Source organism: Cariama cristata, unplaced genomic scaffold (genome assembly GCF_000690535.1).
Source record: "Cariama cristata isolate BGI_N322 unplaced genomic scaffold, ASM69053v1 scaffold4454, whole genome shotgun sequence".
NCBI lineage: Eukaryota > Metazoa > Chordata > Aves > Cariamiformes > Cariamidae > Cariama > Cariama cristata.
The window spans coordinates 42,598-62,872 of NW_009613352.1; the positions used below are offsets into that span (position 1 = coordinate 42,598).

The 20,275-nt window shown below is 52.7% G+C and overlaps 1 protein-coding gene across 1 annotated transcript in view; it reads right to left on the reverse strand.

Annotated features, from left to right (window-relative positions):
- ZNF609 (zinc finger protein 609) overlaps positions 1-16,912 on the reverse strand; it is a 58,054-nt gene extending 41,142 nt beyond the window's left edge. Inside the window, exon 1 of the mRNA XM_009698966.1 lies at positions 16,166-16,912. Within this exon, the coding sequence (XP_009697268.1) occupies positions 16,166-16,912 (747 nt within the window). The remainder of the gene's footprint in view (positions 1-16,165) is intronic.
- Between the last annotated feature and the right edge of the window lie 3,363 nt (positions 16,913-20,275).

Below are 20,275 nucleotides of genomic sequence, written 5' to 3' on the forward strand. Positions count from 1 at the left end.
AGCACCTCCTCTGGAAGGTGAAGCCCAGGCAGCTCTGCTCCAGCAACTAGCTTCTTTCCAGCAAAATACCACCAGGCTGCAAACAGCCCAGGAAGGCACATGAAGCCCTGGCCACATACTGCTAATGTGTTCATGAAAAATATACACGGATAAAAGACTCCTTCCCCCAACACACAGAGGGTCTGAGTAAGAGACAACACCAAAATCTTCACCAAATTGATCACATTTCACTCAAAAATACACACAGTATGATCACCTCTCTGTAAGAAACAAGATGAAGACCTGCAGTATTGGACATTCAAATAACATTTAAAAAGTCTAACAAGCAACCATGTGCTGAGATTTATTTTCAGTCCAGAAAAAGCAAGCAGGGTTTGCCCCACTGGGAACGCAGCAGCTGCAGAAGCTGCATCGGGCACTTGGGTGACCGCCTGCCAATAGCAATAAATCTGACACTGGAATAGCGTTACAGCCCAGCGCCAGGACAGGTCAATTAAACTCCTACCAAATTCTTGGCCCAGATGGAAGAGTGGCTGCTTTCAGCCCTGTTGGGTTACATGCCAGCTGGAGTCCTCCAGTGAGTCTCCAGAGCCAGGCTCCCCATAACCCCAGGCAGGAGCCAGCATGGATACATTCAGCCACCCCAGGATGCTGAGGAGCTCTGTGGGCAGAGCCACCAAGCCTGATGGTGCTTTCCAGAGTTCATGTTTCTAGAGACAAGAGAAGACCCTGACAAGAAACACGCTGTCCCACCAATACAAACTCCTCCAAGTTAGTATCAAAACTGTTTATGGAATCAAGGCTATCAGTCATGACTTTAATCCTCTGCTCACCGGCATTGGTGTCATCCTCTGGTTACGCTCGCCTCTTGCTCCTGCTCCCTCCAAAGCCGCTGGTTGTTTTAAATGAACTCAAGCAGCGGCACACTCAAGGTCTGGCTTTGCCTATTACTCAACAGGACGTGACGTCCACCAATGTTCTCACCAGCTAAGTCCTACCTACAAAACATGAACTCTAAAGCCTGACAGGATATGCAAGCCACCAGCCAAGAGGTTCAGAAGAAAGTCCTCCTACAAGCATGCTTTTCTTGTGCCTTAAGTGCCTTAAGAGTTGTCTGTATTCAGTTAATTGTGAACTAACCGAGCTGACCCGATAGAACCAACCCCGGGTCCTTTGGGAGAGGCACGGTACGGCACAAAGACCGGGTTTCATCGCATGCAAGCCAGGGGAGCACGTTAAGCTTCCTCCAGCAGAAATAACTCTGCCCTCTATGAAGCAGATGGCATCAAAAACATATTTTGCTTCATGGCCATGCAACTTTGGAGAACACATGCCGCATATACCTACACGTCTCATCAAGGAAGAAGTGTAGCTCCTCTTCACTGCAGAAGTTGTCAAACAAAGTCACAGCATATGGACGTGTGATTTTTAGTGAAAACACTGCCAGAAGGAGCATGACGAAGGGGGCAGAGTTAAGGCTGCTGCACTCAGCTTAGATCTGCACTTCCCAGGTGCTGCGAGCCAAACACTCAACTCCAACACTGCACTAACCTACTTTGCAGATAGCTCTTCATACCTTAGAGATCATCCGTATCACATTGTCACCACTGCATCCTCAACACCTAAAGCGATGCCAGCTATTGGCTTATTACGTCAGCTTGTTGCAGGATCAGATGTCAACCTGAAGGACTGAAAGCAATTCATTGCAGGGGATAAGGAAGATGGATGTGTGCATCAGCAGGTTCCAGACTGTTGCCATCAACCCGACCACGTGCTTGCAGATCCCTCCTCTCAAGGATTCGGTCACTTCAACCACAACTTCCTGCATCTTCCCTGACCACTACCAGATCATCTCACATAGCATGTGACAAACTTAAACACTCTGTAGAGAATTTATAGTCCTAGCAATGGAGCATTTGGGGGCTTCCCAGGGTTGTTCATTGTGCTCGCCCACAAATTCTTTTACAAGAGAAACTCCCGAAAGTGGTACTTAGTCTCAAGCAAAGATTATTTTTGGCAGCTTTATCAGAACAGTTCTCACTCCCTCAACCTCTTCTTGGATGAAAGCACGTTTAGGAAAACGGTCCAGATGTTGGAATATCAATAAAACAAAAAGCAATGGTACAATGCAGTCTTGAATAGCCCTTTACAAATAAACACAACTTTGGGGGGTTTCTGCTCAGCAGCGCCAGGCCAAATCTCATCAACTAAAACTACGTGCTCATCTCGCCTGGAATCGGAAAATAAAAGCTGATTTGGGTTACTCATCTGCAGGACATGCATGCAAGAACCGCCCCTGCAGCTCTCCTTCCCCTAAATGGTCAAGCTACTCTTACCAGTCAATGGATTTTTAATCAAATTTTCCAAAATAACAATGTACACAAGGAGTTACAACTGAGTCAAACTCCAAAATGAGAGACTTGAGCTGAGATGTTATGGGAAATTCACCATCAGCTCTAAGCAAGGGTCTGGAGAGCCGACATTAAACTCCCATCACAGCAACAGGTTTGTCCAAGCAGGAAGATAACCCTCACGCACACCTCAGTTTGAACTCAGACATCACCCATGAAGGCTCTGAACCTCACAGCTGCATTTCTCACTCCCAACAGCATTTACCATTACCATCAACAGCTTCGCACCACAGAATCATAGAACAGTTTGGGTTGGAAGGGACCTTCAACCACCATCTAAGTCCAACCCCCTGCCATGGGCAGGGACATCTTTCACTAGACCAGGTTCCTCAAAGCCCTTCTGACCCTAAACATTTCCTATCATGGGGCATCCACAATGTCTCTCAACGACCTATTCCACTGTCTCACCACCCTCATCATAAAACATGTCTTCCTTATGGCCAATCTCAATCTACCCTCTTTCAGTTTAAAACTGTTGCCACTTGTCTTGCCACTAAAGATCTTGGTATAAAGTCTCTCTCCATCTGTCTTACAAGCCCCCTTTATATATTGAAAGGCCACAATAAGGTCTCCCCAGAGCCTCTCCAACCGAACAACCCCAAGTCTCTCAGCACTTCCCCACAGCACAGGTGCTCCAGCCCTTGGATCATCTTTGTGGCCTCCTCTGGACTCGTTCCAACAGGTCCATGTCCTTCTTGTGCTGAGGACCCCAGAGCTGAAGGCAGTACTGTAGGGAGGTCTCAGCAGAGCAGAGGGGGAAAATCCCCTCCCTTGACCTGCTGGTCACGCTGCTTTGGATGCAGTCCAGGACACAGTTGACTTTCTGGGCTGCAAGTGCATGTTGCTGGGTCATGTTGAGCTTCTTGTCAACCAGCACCCCCAAGTTCTCCTCCTCAGGGCTGCTCTCAGTTCATTCTCTGCCCAGTCTGTATTTGTGCTTGGGATTGCCCCAACCCAGGTGCAGGACCTCATACTTGGTCTTGCTGAACCTCATGAGGTTCGCATGGGCCCACTCCTAAAGCCCACCTGTCAAGGTCAACTTCTTGAAGAAATCCAATCATATCACACTACTGGTTCAATCTGCAAGGCCACTGTTACTATAAATTAAGAAATCTTCTCCTCCCGAGCAATGCAGGCCATCTCCAGTAGGTCTGGGACGACATTCATCAACTGCTCCCAGAGGACTTTGCCTCCTTTCCAGCTGACAGCAAGTCTCTGGCACATTGAAGGCAGTTTATTTTCTCCCTCCTCTCACCCAGCCCAGGGGGGGCACGAACGCTAATGTGATCCCATTAAATGGGCCAGAAGAAACCCAACCCACTTGAGCCACGGCCCCCTTTTTGCCCTTTCCATTCATCTGTAATCTCAGCATGAAGCACAGTTGTCAGAAGATTTCTTGGGTTTCCTTAAGTTCTTCTGCCAAGTTCTGATTAAAATCCTCCTAAGTGGTTTTCTCTTTATTCGATTTCCTAGAACTGAGAAGTAAAACAGACCTGAGAGTGGCACTGAGTGCCAGAGCTAATAGCCACCAACAGAGCCGAGCCATCTGAGTCTCCCACACCGGCTCATTAGGATCAATGGGAAATTGAAAGCAATTCTCTTTCCACCTCCCAGATCAGACCATCATCTCCCAGAGGAGACTGGGGTTTAATGGCCTTGCTTGCTGGCAGGAGGCTGGAATCGCTCAGTCGATGTGGGCTGCCAAGGCACCTCTTGCTGGGTGCTGCTTTAGCGCCACGTTTGAAATAGGTTGACCAGGGAGGATGGTTCTGAAAGGCTTTTGGGCAACGCACAACTGTGGAGCAGTGGGCAATGAGCAAAGCACAGCATCAAAACACAGGTCTCCATGCCCAGGAATGTCCAATTTACCAAAACCCTGGTCCCCTGCCCCAGCTCAACATGCTCTGCTTCATGACAGTGGCTTCAAAAGAGGAGCCAGCCTCTCATTATGGGCTCCTTGTGCTACCGGCTTGGGATCTGCACCAAATTGGATCCTCCTCTTCCCCAGAAAATCTGGCTGCTTCAGTGGCCTGGAGGATGAAGCCATTGGTTTCCTGCCCAGAAACAACAGGCACCTGCAGGTCTGGTCGCTCTCATTGCTGCGGCCAAAGGCTGGAGACCGTCAGGATGCCATGAAAATGTGGTGTATCTCACCCGTCCTCTTCTCACAGCCAAGAGCAGCTGGGAAGAGCCCCTTCCCTGCAGAAAGGCAGACGCATTTGACCCCAGGGCTCAAGCACTCTGGGAGCATTGGGTACAGAGGTGGTGCAACAGGAACCCAAAAAACCAGCCTCTGTTCACACAACAAGAAAAACCAGAACCATATCTGCTGCTGCCCTCTCCACCATGTCTTCTGCCTTTGAAGGGTCCGACAGACAGAGGTGCTCCTGCCAGGAGCCAAGGCACTACTGTTGAGTACACAGCCTGGAAATCCCCAAATTTCCATTTTTTAATGCCATGCGCCTCCTCACACCCTTGGGGGAACGGGTAAACACTGAACCTACTTACAGAGACCACGTGGACAGGACACAAGCTGGTCCAAGCTAGCATTAGCTGCCATTATCTATCACAGGGAACACCAACAGCTGCTGTTTTCTTGGTCTGTAAGATGGAGCAGAGAGGAGCACAGGCTGTGAGCCCCTCAAAAGCAGGGCCTTTTCCTGGGATGTGGCTCCTCCACAAGCCAACCAGGCAGCAATCTGGCAAAGCCATGGCATATTCGGTCATCCTTACACCGGAGGGTGGTTTCACATGCAGCCCCTGGTTTTTTTGATGCAAGATCCAGTCCCTGCACAGCACAGCCCGTGAGCTGAACCACCCGCTCTCCCTGCTAGCAAAGGGCTTTAACTCTTCTCCCAGGTCTGGGTAGCTAAGAAATGCTCTGCTCGTGGCCACACTGTTTCTACCAAAAGGCTTGTTTCCTTCAAAGGGACATTCAAAGCTCAGCCCCTCCAGCTCCCTTCACCCTGTACACAAAGCAAAGTATTAGTAGACAGCCTGGAAGACCATAAAACACTAAATACCTAAAGAGTTCCTGTACCTTGAAATGTTAATGCTAAGCAAAAAAAAAGAAACTTTCCCGTTAGCAAACTGTTCAGCTCTGTGATATATATATACAGTTGCCTTCCTCCCCTCCAAGCCACAGAACAGCAAACAGCACTCAAAACCCTATAACGTCGCTCTCCTTACAAGGCATCCTATAGATCTGTTCGTCTCCCCAACACCCGGATGGGAGAGGCTTTGCCAGCACACGCCAGCTCTTTTTGATGACTTAGTTACCACCTCAAAGAGCTGACTGGCGTCCAGCCATCCTCCCCTTACAGGATCCTTTTCAGCCTTCAAAAGCTATCTCCCCCAGCCCTCGAGCACGCACAGCCTGGCCCCGGCTCTTTCCTCTTCTTCCAAGCCTCCCTTCTCCACCAGATTGCTAGAGCTCACCTGACACAGATGTCCCCTCTTCTCTCCCATGGCTTTGCTCCCTTCTCCTCGCAAAGGGCCTCTCTTGCCTACACCACGGCTGGTCAAGGGGACACGGGAGTGGAGATCTGGGGCTGTGTGTCCCGTCACGGAGGGCGAGTCGGATCCCAAGCTGGCAGGGCACAGCCAGCTGGAAATACTTGCTTGGAGAGCTGGTATAGTCACATTAGCCACAGCTCTTGGCATGCACTGTGCTCAGTGTGGGACCACGAGGACATCGTAGCCCCTTCACCACACCATGCCGGTGATGCAGCATTCGGCACCGACACCAGCTTTAGCAGTACCGATTATTTTTGGGACGCTCTCCCCAGGGAACAAGCCCTTTCAGAAAACACATCCCATGCCTCCACTCGCCGCCATCCACAGACAAACCACCAGGAAGATGCAGCTCTCCCTTCTCCAGCCCGACCAGTGACGGGCTCAAATCCAGGACAGAGCCCCAGCTCTGGGGTCCTCTTTTGAGGGCTGAGCCCAAGGACTGCGACCACCAGACATACGGCATGCGGCTCACTCCAGAACAAGCCACATCCATCTGTTAAACGGATGAGCGGGGTTGTTCCCAGTGCAGGAGGCAGCATACCTGCATCCCAAATGACTGGAGGAGGGATGGGGGGGAACAGGGAGAGTCTGGGAATAGCATTCATTAGCATAGCACCTGGGGGGGCGGGGGGGGGAGGAAATCACAACATGGCATTTACATAGCTAATTGGGGGAGCGAGCTTCCTGGAATGAAATTATTTTCTGGCTTGGGAAGAAAAAAAAGAAAGAAAAAAAACCCACAACACACCACCACAACCACAGGATTTGTAGCTGTAAAGGCGCCTTCTCCACCTCTCTCTCACAAAGTCCACGCTTGTGCCTAACAGAAGCATCCCATCCATGTGGAGGACAGGGGAAGCGTTTGCATCAAGGAAGGGCAGCCAAGAGCCCCAACAGGTCCACTTGCTCCCTCTGCACCAGATGAAAAGTGCTTTTGAGTTGTATCGCAATCCATCCCCTCGATGGGATGTAAAACGTGGTGACCTCCATGTCGCAACCAGAATTAAAGCTTAAGCCTGCAAAGAAGGTGCACTCTCCGTGTTACTCATTGTAGCACACTTCAAGAGACCCCTAGTGAACAAGGGCCAGACAATATTTTAAAATAAATCTAGACCCCTACCGAGTTTTAAATCAATTTCAGTGTCAAGCGCAGGCGAAATGCAGCTACCACACCATATAAAAGCTTTGTGGTTAACGTCTTCCTGCAAAGGGATTTATCCTGTCCGCAGTGCGCTGGGATGGAGCCGGCACTGTTCAGCCGGCCAGGAGCAATGCTGTGGGCATAGGAGGAGGAGAGATGGACGGCACAGACACCACGTGTCCTCCTGGACTGAGCAGTGCTGGGCAAAGTCACCACAAATCCTGCAAAAGTCTGGTGGTCAGGCAGAGCCCCTGACCCCTTAGACCACAGCATCGCCCCAGCAAAGGCCCCATCTCCAGCCCTAGGCAGCATCACCACTGCCCGTGATCCCATCCATCCCAGCGGCGCGGCATGCCCACTCGCCTGCCCATGCCAGCCTCCAACCTGAGCTCACCCTAGAAAACCCCAAGCGCGTTTATTTACATCAGATCAGTTCCCTGGTCCGTGGGCAGGATTGAGTAACAGGGACAGGAATATCTTGAGCAGATGTTGTCACCAAATACAACATATCGTCAGGCTGCTGGTAGCTTTAAATCATTTCGGAGGTTGGCAATTTCTTTCCAGCCCTGGGCTGCTCTCCCCAGCTCTGACTCCAGCTGCTGGCTCAATGTCTATGAGACCTGGGGTGGTTTTCCTCTTGCAGTCAACGAGGACTCAAGCTCCAGGTGTTGATCACCACAAGGCAGGAACATCACAAGAAGTCATCCTCAAAAGTCCACTGCAATCACCAGCTGCCTTTTATCCTGCACAGGGGTGCTGCCTGCCATCAGCTTTGATTATTTGGGCACCCTCTTGCCCAGTACATCTCTGAGGCTGCCTGCACACAAGGACTCACAGGGAAGATGGACTTCACAGCTCCAGCCCAAAGCATCCTCAAGAGCAGCAGCAGAGCAGCGCAGCCCCGTGTTTGCATGGCAAAGATCAGAAAAGCAGTGGCACAGAAGACACCATGCCTGCAGAAAACAGGGAAAAGGTGGCGAATCCCCAACAAGCCAGCCCTTAAAAGCAGAGGAAGGGAAAAGGCGGCAGCACTTTGCTCTGCAACTCTTTCCAGCAGCCTCCTCGGCTGCTGGGTGGAGGAGCAGCTTTGCTCATTAGCAGCTTATTCCTGGCACACTCCCCCTGCATCAGCTCCTCGGCAGGGCCGCGGGAGCAGCTCACCAGTTTTTGAAGCCTTCGAGGTCACGGAGTACTCAAGATGCACGAATCTTCCTTTAAAGAAATCTCACTCAGGCAGATAAATAGTGCTGGGTAACTGGGGTCATTAGGCTAATAAGCAGCCACTGCCAGCCTGGAAGCAAAGCAACAAACAAGAGAGAATCTACCCAAGCTGGTTAGCCTCAAAATTTGACCCATCTCAAGCAGCTACCGTCTCCATTGGAGGAGCAAGCAGGTCCATGAGTCAGCAGGATCAATCACCCACTGGCCTTTTCATCAAAATCTCTAATCAAAGCATTGGGGGAGCGGCTTTGCAGCTCACTCACGCTAAGGATGCAGTGCACAGACCCCGTCGAGAAGGAGTTGTCCCCTCTCTGTTAGCCTCCTCGTCAGCGTCATTCCGCTCTTGCACTTTGGGAATGGGGAGATGTTTCCTCTGCTCTCCCAGCAGGTTCCTTTTCCTACCGCCATGTCTTTGACGGGGAGCTGCAGGTCCTGCTTCCCACTCTAGCGGAGACGGGGCTGTGCTTTGGCACGACGACTTATTAAATGGGATACAGCAACGCTGATGGGCTGGGCATCAAAACTAACTCACACCTTAACTAGTCCTTCCTAACGTTGCCAGCCAGGAAAGTAAATGGGAAAGATGCAATTATTCCTTTATAAAACCTTCAGAGGTGGGATCAGCTGAAACTCCCAGCCTGCTACATCTAGCGGTTATAAAAAAAAAAGCCCACATATAAATAACCTCTCAGCAGGAGCCAAAACTCAAAGACTAACCCCATGGTTTTAAGTGAACGAGGCCAATTTCCTCCTCTGTAGCTCTTGACACATGTTGGCTGCGTGCCCCCTTCTTGCCTTGTTCCTAGAGCAGAAGGCTCTGGGCGGCAGGGCCGGGGACGATAAGGAAATGAGTGGTGTAATTCCCAAGGCCTCCCAACACAGCCCTGTCAGCAGCTCTGGAGGCAGCCGATTCCAGCGTAGCTGGAGAAAAGAAACCACAGTGAGAGAAACAGGCAAGAGCCAGCAGCTGCCTGCACCCCCCCCGACACTTCCTTAAGCTGCCAATGCTGCTCTGGCTGCCAGCCCCCGGAAAGAGCCAAGCCCTGCGGAGCGAGGCATGGGAAATGGCCCTGGGATGGCAGGGAAACAGCTACTGCCTGGGGTTTTTGGTACAAGCAGGTCCCTACACCAAGCACTGGGCTTCCTGCGTATCCTAAAAATCCTTGGGGAAAATGAAGTACAGGGTTAACACCAGCTCTGAAGGGATGGACAGAGCGAGCTCTGGAGGGGCTGTAAAGCAAAAATTCTTTTTACCGAAATGCCTTTGTTGGGAGTTTCTCCACCCAGACTCTGGCTCCAATACAAGGAAACCCATGCCGGGCGCTACCCGCTATATCTGGGTCAAAATCACAAGCAAGACTTAGAAACACGAGGTCGAGACCAGTCTGCAATGCCCACTCCTGGCTTCGCCCCACATCAAGCGACTCAGCTTCCCAAACCACCATCTCAAATGCAGAGGAGCCCTCTTCATCCTCACCTCGATGGGGATCTCTGGTCAGAGCAGCTCGCATTTTGCCAAAGCCTCACTTCAAATTCCTTGAAGTTTAGGGTGGGAAAAGTCGTTGTGGCATGTTGGGTTATTCTGCAAGCACAGAAGGCACTCCACACACACAGAGGGCTCAAGCCCTCGGCACAGCGGCTGCCTGCTCCCACACCATTCCTCAGGGAGCTCAGCGGTCAAACCATGTTTGAACCATTTTGTACAAGAGCAAGACACAAAGAGCTGCCAGCGGAGATCAAGTCCTAAAAGGATGTATGGACAGCAGAGCAGGAAGCTCTGAGCAAAATGAATCAGCTGCGCTGCTGTACTGGTGCCACCATCAGCTAGCGAAGGAGAAGAGGACAAGCACTAAGGGATAGCAAGAAGCTGGTGATGGCTGGCATACCACGACAGAAGAGGCCACAGCAGAGCTGGAGCCCTTTATACCCACCAGCAGGACGATACAAAGCAGCAGCGCAGGGTTAGCGGCCACATCTCCACAGCCATGTGCAAGGAGCTGCCTCCACAATCAGGTTGGGGCCAAGCCCGTGGTGGTCTCCAGAGTCTACACAGAGTATGACTCTCTCTTTTAGGTGCAAAGCTGGAAGCAAATGCAATGTCCAACATACAGAAACATCCCTAAGAGTCTACAGCCATCTCCTGTTGGGCTTGGACCTAGCAGAGCTACTGTCTTCTAGGAAGATCTCACCTCTTCAAGCTGGAGTCATCCAAGCACCTCTTCACCCCAACCCTTGCTGCTCCATCCACCACTAAACCTCATCCTTCCCACCAAAAATGGCTAACAAAAAAAAAAGAAGAGGCAACCATGCTTTGATTCCAGGTAAAGAATTAATTAATCACTGGGGGACACCTAGCACCTGGGGGGGTCATCCCATGTTCTGGTCAGGCTGGGACAGTCACAACTCTAGGAAGAGCACTGAAGACACCATGCAGGTCTGCCTCTATGGGCTTAGGGGAAGAAGGTCTGCACAGATGACACCAAAGCCACATTGCAAACTGCCAGACAAGACAGCGGCAGCAGGGAGAGTTCACGGATGTATTTTGGGGGAGTATTTCTTTTTTGGCAGCTGCCACCAGCACAGCGTAGCCACCCCACTTCCTCCACTGCCATCTGACCTCCCAGCCACTGCTCCAGCATCACCTCCAACACCACGCTGTCCTCCCACAGAACCAGAAGTGTACTTTCACATCAGCTTTGGGACCTGTCCACTGCGGTATCCCCCACTTTACAATGTCCCCCACTTTATAACGTCCCCCCATAGCAGATCTCTGCTTGGAGCACGTGCAGGTAATAACCACACTGTGTTTGGGGAGGAAAATTCAGGGCAAAAAAAATGCACCGGTGGCTTCTACCCCCTCTCCTGTAAAGGCACATGACTGAATCCCCAGCCTCCTCACTGCCCAAAACCACAGCGCACATGACCCAGAGAGGCTTTTTCAGAAGAGTCAGGTCTCCAGTGGCTTCTGTTTGCCTTTCCCTTGTTTGCAGCAGCGTCGCATCTGGACCCTAGCAGAAGAGGAGAGGGAAAAAAAAAAAAAAAAAAAAAACACCACACAAAAAACCCGCCCTCCTCCTACTGAACAACCTCTCAATCAAAACAAAGCCGGAGCAGCAGCCAAGAGCTGGGAGGCTCTTTTGTTTAATGCTTAACATCCCCTGACTGGGCCGGCTTGCCCCAGCGCACCAAGAAGCAGGGTGCAGGGGCAATGGCACGGGCAGCAAGCCGGGGTGGAGAGCTGGCAAGCAAGCACCCACTGCCCCGGTGAATGGAGCCCGGGGCCAGCTCAGCCACACGAAAGCAGCCAGTGGGGCAAGCAGTGAAAACAGGCTTCCCAAGCTCAGCCGGCTCTGCTCCTCCATGCACGGCCATTTTGCTGAGCATGGCTGCCTGCCGAGAGCAGCTGTTCCTTCCCGAACATCGGTGCCCCCTACCCCGTCCCCCCCAAAACCAAACTCCAGCTCAGCTCCGGTCACCCCCAATGACCCATGGCTTGCTGCCTGCCGAGTCAAGGACAGACCCAGTTGCTGGTCCACATGCTCTGACCATGGGTGCAACAGCACAGGCTCATTTCTTTCCCTGCTGCAAGAAGTATTAAGCTCCCACTCCTGCCTCCCCAAATAACTTTTGGGGCTCCAGCAGTACAGGCTAGTGCACAGAGCTGCCCAGGCACCGAACCACAGCCCCAGGCAAACCTGCGCTAGGTGCTCAGCCCACCCCAGGGACCCTGGGAGGTCTCAGGAGGGTTATTGCCAACGGGTTTCATCATGATCAGCCCCATCCCTGGTGAAGTTACCGCTTCGTGTCCCAACACACTGATGGTATCAGGTTTGAGGAGGGGACGTAAAACAAGTCAGGGCATGACACAACAGGAGGTTAGATATGGCCAAGATACGCACCTAGAAAAAGGGCATTTGGGATATTTGGTTCCCAAGGCTTCAGTCCAAGAAGCAGTGACCAGATAAGGCATGGGGTCACACCAGCAAAATATGTCCCATTGAGCCCACAGGCCACCACCGCAGGTTCCATCGGTGTGATGTCAGACACATGAGCAAGGGTGATTTCACCCGTGGACACCACCCCAGCTCGAGCACCTGCTGACATGAAAGGGTGTCTGAAAAAACCCAAAGTAAAGCTCTTTCCTACACCCAGCAAGGACTGGAGGGCTACAAAACCCTACAGAGAGATATTTAAAGAGCACAAAAGCAGAAGGAGGGGCAAATAGCAAGCTGACTGTGGCACCGAAACACCTCATCAAATACTGGCTACTAAAGTGCTCTTAAATCCAGCCAAGGAGATACAACAAAACCTCCTGGCTGGAGGCTGACTGCTTAGTGTGCTTGTGTGTGCAGGGAAGTCATCCACTCTGGGCTGAAGCCAGTGCAGGGAGAGACGGTCTCTCTTTCTTCACACCCAGAGACTAGCCTCCCTGCCCAAAACAGAAGCGGGAACAGCACAGGGTTAAGCAGAGGACAAGCTGCTGGAGGCCAAAGGTTGGGCTGAGTCACATTGTGACCGTTCCTGTTTCAGTCTGAGCAAGTTTCTTGCTTCCCAGGCAGGGTTTGTCCCAGGCCTGCAGGAACCTGTCGCCTTTGTTCCCCCGATGCACTCCGCGGAGAAGCTGCCCTCCCACAGCCAGCATGTACCTCTGCTCTTTGCTTGTCCTTCGGACTCCACATGCCATTTTTAGGGCATCTCTGCAGCTTTCAGGAGACAGGAAGAGCCCAATGCCACTGCTCACCTCCATCTCATTCCCTCTGTCCTCCACCCTGCCCCAGTCATCAGCCCGTCCTCAGGCTCTTCCTCAAGAAATAAAACTGCTTTCCCACCTCTCGCCATGCAGACACCTTCCTTCTCCTCGCCCACGGCTTTCCCAACCCAAAGGACGCCATCTAGGTGCCCCAGGAGGCTGACAAAACACAGTCAATGTTTCCTCCTGAGCGCAAACACAACATGTTTTCCTGCAGATCCAGACCTTAAATCACTCCTCAAAACAGGGCTCAACCCTTCAGGCTGAGCATTCATCAATGTGGTTGTACTTGAACATGGACAAGTAAAATGGCAGAACCATCCTCATGGGGTATCTGTACAGAGATGATAGAATAGTTTGGGTTGGAAGGGACCTTCAAAGATGATCTAGTCTAATCCCCATGCTGTGGGCAGGGACACCTTTCACCAGACCAGATTGCTCAAAGCCCTGACCAACCTGACGTTGAACGCTTCCAGGGATGGGGCATCCACAACTTCTTTGGACAACTTGTTCCAGTGTCTCACCACTCTCATCATAAAACATTTCTTCCTTATGGCCAATCTCAACCTACCCTCTTTCAGTTTAAAGCCACTGTCCCTTGTCCTGTCACTGCAAGCCCTGGTAAAAAGTCTCTCTCCATCTTTTTCATAAGCCCTCTTTATATATTGAAAGGCCACAATACGGTCTCCCCGGAACTTCACTTCTCCAGGCTGAATAACCCCAACTGTCTCAGCCTGTCTTCATAGGAAAGGTGCTCCAGCCCGCTGGTCATCTTCGTGGCCTCCTCTGGACTCACTCCAACAGGTCCATGTCTCTCTTGTGTTGGGGGCCCCAGAGTTGAAGGCAGTACTGCAGGGGGGGGTCTCATCAGAGAGAAGTAGAGGGGGAGAAACCCCTCCCTTGACCTGCTGGCCACACCACTTTGGAGGCAGCCCAGGATATGGTGGGCTTCCCGGGCTGCATGCGCACAGTGCCAGGTCATGTCCAGTTTGTCACCTACCAGTATCCCTAGGTCTTTCTCCACAGGGCTGCTCTCAATCCATTCACCCCTCAGTCTGCACTGATGGTGGGGATTGCCCTGACCCAGGTGCAGGACTCACACTTGGCCTTGTTGAACTTCATGAGGTTCACATGGGCCCGCTCCTCCAGCCTCTCGACGTCCACGTTGTTTGGTCCCTGTCTTCATAAACCTTGCTTTGGCATTTCTACCTGCAGAGCATGCCTGCAGCTGCATCAGTGAAAGAAATAATTCTTTAATAGTAAAAACACAGGAAAAGTCATGCAGGATACAAGCAAAGGTCCAGCCAGCTCCCATGCTGGTTTTGACAGTGGCCAGCAGCAGATGGCTATGCAGGAACACAACAGCCAAGCATGTTGAGATATTTCCCAAACCACTTCCCAAGCTCCAGCCCTCCTCAGGCTTCTCCCAAGCCAAAAGACGTCGCCCTGTACACCCCCACAATGGGTTCCTCCTCCATAAACCCACCCAGGTGCCCCAGAGCATCTGTGAACTTTCAGCATTCACAGCTTTTTGCAGGATCATTCAAGTCCATCATGCAAAAGAGCATCTGCTCTTCTTCCTGATTTCATCCATTCTGCTTCTGCTGCCAGAAAGAACAAGGAAACAACACGTCGTCTCCACACCACTCCTTAATTTTACAAGCTTCAGTCACCTGCCCCAGGAGTCTTCCTCTTGAGCAGACGAAGGACCGACCTACTTAGCACCTCTTCTCCCACAGCCATTCCATGGCCGACCATCCTCACCACCCTTCTCTCCGTATATGCTCTATCTTTTTGCAGATGGGAAAAAAAAATCTCCCCAACATCTCACTGGTCTCAGCAATGCTCCAAATCCACTGAGCGTGCCCCAGCCATCCCTTCCCAGTGCCCAGCACTGAGATCCCCACACCAAAGCACAAATCCTCCCAGGGAGCTGCTGGCTGCAAACACAGCAAGGCACACCCCAATATCCCCTCAGCACTCTCCCGACACTCCAGCATGTCCTGACGGCAATAGGGCTGAGCCACCCCGCACACACACTCTCGTGATGCTCACCTCGTGCACACATGACTTCACAGGCACGGACAAGCAACATCACACGTACAGCTAGTGCAGAGGAGCTTCTGCTCCAAGCGTGAAGAACTGCACGCTCTCAAAGTCTTCCCCCATTCGCCCACAGAAATCACATCACCCACTGCGATTACTAAGAAACAAGCTAACCGAGCCGCCACTCCAGCAGCTGTATCCAGAATCGGTTGCACAGCCAGCCAGAGCCAAACGCCGCTCGGACGGACAGACGGCCATTCACCCTGTCAGCCACATGCTGCTGGCAGGGCTTTTTCATGCCCCCGGTGACCTGGAAAAGCAGCTGCACCAGCTCAGCATCACTGCTGCATGTTAGCAGAGGAGCGACACGTAAAAAAAAAAAAATCACCCACAGCAACTCATTGGCCTGAGGCTGATCATCACCACAAGTGGGACAAAGCCCACGTACCAACAGCAGACCAAGAAACGAGGCGGTAACTCCTGTCAACCCTGCGCCTTGTGCTTGCTTGCGCACCCACGCAGATCCCACATTTACTAACATGTTAAGGTCTCCTTCTCTGCAAATGATGCAACCAGAGAGAAATAAATTCCTACAGGAGCTGCAGGGAGCTCTGACACACCAGGACGCAGAGCACGGCAGCCAACAGACACTACCCTGTCCTGCCAGGAGCTGGAGCAGGCACAGGACCAGGACATCACCTTCACCACCAGCCCAGGCTCCTTCCACAGAGCAATGCGAGCCAGAGAGGCTTGGACCCGCTCAGCACAGCCGCAGCGCCAAAGAAACCAAATGCCAAGGATACAGCAGGGTGGTACCCTGAGGCACAGTGACTACAGGCAATTTACTGGTGCATGCTTCCCAGAAGCCTGGAACAGCCTGATCAGTGCCCTGTCATCACTGCATCCAGACCCCGGCATATCACACAGCCAAACCATCGTCACACCAGAACCATGTGGCACCAGGCACACACCAGTGCTGGCGCCCAACGGTACAAGACACACGGTCCTGCTGTAAGCTCCCGCTCCCTCGTCACCCACAGCAGCAACGTCACCTTCATCCGCACCTCAATACTTCCTTACCTTCTCCGACTTCACCTTTTTCAGCTGCCGGCACTCACTTTCCCCATCCTCCAGTTCCGACTTAACTCCCAAGGGATTGAGCGCAGCTCCCGTGTCAATAGCTATACTCCCAAGCTGCTCAGCAGCAGCAGGCTCTGTCCCCTGGCCGCCATCATACTGTCCCACCCTCACTGCCAGGGCCAGGGGCTGCAGCACGCTGGGCTCCTTCTCCGCCGCAGCCCCTGCACCCTCACTCCTTTCCTTCTTGCTTTTGGATGAGCCACCCTCCTTCTCCTTCTTGGAGCCGGCGACACTGCGAGACGCCTTAGCCGATTTCTCCGAGCCCTTCGGGGTGACGGCAGCCACCAAGCCGCCTGAGTTCGCACCATCCCCAGAGCGTCCTTGAGCCTCCTTCTTGCCACCAGCTCCCTCACTGGGAGTGAACAAGGAGGTCCCCGGGGTTGGCTTGCCACTGTCCTTGCCACTCTTGCTCCTTTTCGACTTGGATTTGCCCTCCTTGCCCTGCGGGCCCGGCACCGGGCTCACAAACTTGATGTTATCCGGTAAGGTTGCCACCGCGTTGGGTGCTGGAAGCCCCACCTCTTTGGAGCCCGACATTTCCAATTTCTGCTGATCCTTCTCCAAATCAGCGTCCAGGTCAATGATGAGATTCCCTACGCCAATGTCCCACTCATCCCCGCTGTCGTACGTCTCAACCGGGTTCGCATCGATTCCTTTCCCTCCGGAAGCTCCGCTGCTCAAGGACATCTTAGAGTTAACGGCCCCTCACGGTTCAAGGCTCTTCCCTGCCTCCACACCCTGGGGGTCACCTACGTCCTTGAGGGGCTTCCAGCGGTCGGGGTCTGCCCAGGTGACGGCATCGCTGCTGGAAGGAAGAGCAAAGAAAACAGAGTTACACATGAAGAGCCCTGGGCAGGCAGATCTGCCTTCATCAGCAGTCACACATGCAGGCAGGAGAGGTCCTGGGCAGGGTGAAAGCCCACAACCTCCCAAACCCCTCATTACACGGCACGAGGCAGCATCCTCCTGCCACCGCCCCCCCCCGGGCTGGGGGTTGCTCCTCAGCCGTCCCCGCAGCAGCAGCCATCTGGCACCAGTCCCTCGATCAATACCAGCCCTGGCAGGTCACGGCTCTCGGTTCCAACAAGACATTACTCACACGTTTCCTCACTCGCCATTTCCCTCTGAATTATCGAGCGCTGCCCCTGGGAGGGAGGATTGATTCCTCTCCTGCCAATGCCACCCGGGGGGAGGGCTCCTCTCCACACAAGCCTCACTGTGAGGGACGAGAGCGGCTCGCCAGAGAAGTTGAGTGCCTTGGTGGGAAATAAATCCCAAGCTTCAGAGGGCCTGTGACACTTGGGATGCATCAGAGCGGTCACCGAAGGCCAAATCGCAGTGGGAAGCGCAGGGTTTCATCCCGCACCTCCAGGCCGCGCAACACGGTACCTGGCTTTAGGACATTAAACCACCATCACCTCCAGCATGACGAGCCACATAGCAGGCCTGAATGATGGGAAACCGAGACACAGTTGCACGGGTACCTGTGCAGTCTTAACTGGGAAGAAGGGGATCAGCTCCACCTGCCTGCACCATGACAGACCCCGGCTAGCCCTAAACTTCTCCTCCCAGGTTTCCAGCCCCTTGCCCTCCCTGGTCTCAGACGGGGTAGTGTCCCCAGAGGCAGTGACTGAGGAAGGAAAACAAAAAAAGACACCCAAGCGCAACCTGAAAAAGTGCTGGAGTCACTTGCTGAGATTAGCTCGTGGCAATTACACTGACAAGACATAATTAACACATGAAACAGCTTCCCAGCAGCCACCCAGCCAGCTACTTGGCCCCAGCCACCCGCTCTCCAGATCTCTTGAGAAATCCTTGACCACCCATTTGGACAAAGTTCCTCTCCAGCAGCACTGTCCTCCCCTTCCCTGCCAAGCTCCGGGCCTGCCGGCTCCTGGTACTATTCACGAGCAACACTTCAAAAACAGGTGACTTAAAGAGAAATGAGAAGGGAAGAAAACAAACAAAAAAAACAAAACAACCCCACACATGCACAAATTTCTTCAAACCCCAGCAGGCAGGAGCCTGGAAAGCAGCTTCATGGTGTGTTTCCAGAGATGCAAACACTGTAAAAATGCCAGGGATTCTTTCATCAGACAGGCTGCCGCAGCCAGACCATTTTCCATCTGCTCCCCACAGCATCCTCAGCTCTGTACAGCTAATAATCCGCTCTCTGACAGGTCATTACGGAGATTTTTAACCCCAGGAGCCAGGGGCTAGCATGCAAGCTGGAAATGAAAAGCACTGACCTCTCATTTCTGTGGCAGAGAAAGTGCCGAATCAGGAGATCACTTTGTGCACCAGAGTCACTAATGGCTTCCCAAAGCTGCCCTGCGTGTACCTATCGCCACCTCCTCCTCCTCTTCCTCCTCCTGCCCCAGCACCTGCTCCCCATCCCCAAGCCGGGGTGTCCAGCCCAACCCTACTGACCTCCCTCTCCCTGAACCACCGATGGGGCTGGCGATCGGCAGCGACCATCTCATCTCTGCACGGCGCAGACCTCCCCAGCCGGCGCACGTTGCGCAGCCAGCTCCCTTTGTGCCGCGGATCCGCAGCGATTCCTTTGTCCGGATGGGCAAAGCCAGCAACAAGGTGGGTGAAGCAGATTTTTAGCTGGTAACAGCCCCTTCCCAGCCCAAAGTTGAGGCACAGTGTCCAGCCACAACCCTGCCGGACAGGGCTCGGGGACATGGTGCTGCTGCGCAGAACCAATACACATGAGCTACTGGGAGAGGACAAGGCTCAGCCTCCAACTCCAAGAGCTGCCCATCCAAGGTTGGAGCATGCAAAGGGCCACGGTCAGCTCAGCCAGAGGGACAAAAGGACGTGGATCCAGCCTTGCAGTTGCAGAAAGGTGATGGACAATCCGCAGGGTTGTATTGCGACAGGCACAGCATCACCTGCTCCACACAACGCCTCCATGACACCGACTTGGTCGACTCTCAGCTCACACCAGGGAACACACCTTGCTGTTTTAAGTATGCATATATACATGCACACACATATATACATAAATATTATTTATACATATGAAATAAGGAGAGCAGATGAGCAGGACTTTGGTCTGAAACTACACAAACAGCAGCAGCATTTGCCAATTTCTACCACAACAAAAGGAAGAAGCGGCCCAGAAGTCTGCTGGGTCCCCAGCAATTAGACAGCCAGGAACAATCAAAGGGTTAGAAAACAAGGGGAGAAAAAACCTTCACCCTACAGAGGAGGTGTCAAGGGAGCCTCAGTTCTGCTAATGCAGAGGGAAGGGAACCGCACACAGGGCAGGACAAGAACTTGCTGGATTTGCAAGAGTGGAGGAAAGGCACATCGTACTGACAGCAGGGCAGGGAGCTCAAGATGTGCCATGATGAGAAGAGGGACCAGAGCAGGGATCAGCCCTTTCCAGCCTGGGGCTGAAGGCCAGGACCCCGGTGCGTGATCTGAGGGGGATCCCCTGAACGTCACCCATTGCATGTGGCTCCAAAGCATTTCCCGCAGCTCAAACACCCCCTCCCTGAAACTCCCATTCTGATTCCCCATTCCTCTTCCCCAAAGAGTCACTCTCGCAGGTTCAACCTCTGAAGCCAGAGGAGTGTTTCGGGTCCCTCTCCCAAGAGAGACCCCCCCCAGGGACTCCTGACCTACCACATCATCACTATTTTGGGTAGATGGGAACCCCTGGCTATCACAGCCTACAGTCCAGAGAAGGAGGTCCCTTTCCCACCACCTGGTTTGCCCAAGCTGGAGAAGCACCGGGTGCTATCCAGATCCTCCCCGCTCTCCTGCTGGGGGGAGTAACACAGCCACAAATCACCGCATCTCAGAAAACAGACTGAGGAGATTGATTCAGCTATAAACGTGTCCTTCCCCTCACCTCCTGCCATCACGGATTGATCCCCGTGCAACATGAAAAGCATGTGCTCACTTGTTGGCCTGGAGACCTGCCAACAAAGTGTTTTAAGAGCAGTCCTGGAGCGCAGATCCTACAAGGAGACAGCTTTCTGCTTGGGAATGCTGCACACACAGAGCACCAGACATGAATAATTCAGCTCCATT